The 1,120-nt window shown below is 66.3% G+C and overlaps 1 protein-coding gene across 1 annotated transcript; it reads left to right on the top strand.

Annotated features, from left to right (window-relative positions):
- Positions 1-10: 10 nt before the first annotated feature.
- Positions 11-865, top strand: EMIHUDRAFT_259995 (hypothetical protein; the record flags this gene model as incomplete). The annotated part of the gene is made up of 3 exons (XM_005793183.1): positions 11-22; positions 112-395; positions 610-865. 3 exons carry the CDS (start codon positions 11-13, stop codon positions 863-865), a joined length of 552 nt encoding a protein of 183 aa, XP_005793240.1.
- Between the last annotated feature and the right edge of the window lie 255 nt (positions 866-1,120).

Genomic DNA, 1,120 nt, shown 5'->3' with positions numbered 1-1,120 from the left:
GGCCGTGCCGATGCTGGACCCCGTCTCGTTGACAAGAACGCGCTGTCCGCGCGCGGCAGCGGGCCCTCGCGCCAGTCGCGCTCGCCGTCGCCCGACTCTCCGCCCGCCAAGCGGGCCGCCTCCGCTGACTCGTCCGGCTATGAAACCGATACGCCGGACGAGGTGCAGCAGGAGGCGGTCCGCAGGGTATGCGGCGCGCTCGGCATGAGGGAGCAGTTCGAGGCGGCGATGGCGGCGGGCGAGCTGCTCGAGATGCTCGAGAGCTTGCCGCGAGGGGCGGTCGAGGCCTCTGTCCGACAGATGCGGGGTTACAACCGCACGGGCGAGTGGCCAGAGCCCATTCTCACCAGCCCTGCCCCGCAGCGCGGCCGCTCGCCAAGCCCCGTCGATGAGTGGTCAGATGGTTAGTGCCCGAGAGCGAGGGGTCCGGGGGGGAGCACAAACATAGGACGCCCAGCCTTGCCCTCGTGCCGCCGAGTGCGTATCCTATGCGAGAGAGATCCCCTGTGCCCTGTGCCCAGCCCTCTCCGCGCGGCGATGCGCCCTCCCCCCTCGCTTTTGCAAAATCCTGCAAAGGTGGGGACGTGTCTGTCCTCGACCCAGCCCTAGCTTGGGATGTCCGTTGTATTTATTTATTTATTCGGTCGCCGCGTCGCACGTCGAGCCCATCGACATGCGGCTGCACGGCGGCTGGGGCTCGGTCGCCGCCCCTCCGCTCGCCTCGGACGCCGCCCAAGACGACGGCGAGACTCTCTGCTGCGCCGTCTCGGGGGCGGCTGCGGACGGCTCTGGCGATGTCATCGCCCTCGTCGACAGTGCCAGGCCCTCCTCTGGAGATCAATTGCGTAACTATGTCGCCATTTGATATTGGCAAAAGAAGTGAAGGGGGGTTGTGTGTGAGTTGTGGATCTGTGTCATGACTCATGTGGTAGAAGTTTCAAGGGTGTGTTCGTGTCATCGGGGGCCATGGGTGTCGCATGCGCATGGACTGTAAGAGCGCCTCCTCCGCCCCTGGGGCGTGCGGCGTCGCAAAGGGGACGAGAGTGGAAGACAGGCAGGGGAGCCACCATCCGGGATGGTTCAGCGCCCCTTCCATGCGGCGGCCGTCCCTCTTTGCTCT

Source organism: Emiliania huxleyi (assembly GCF_000372725.1).
Source record: "Emiliania huxleyi CCMP1516 unplaced genomic scaffold EMIHUscaffold_10210, whole genome shotgun sequence".
Classification (NCBI taxonomy): Eukaryota; Haptophyta; order Isochrysidales; family Noelaerhabdaceae; genus Emiliania; species Emiliania huxleyi.
This window is presented reverse-complemented; position numbering and strand designations above follow the sequence as displayed.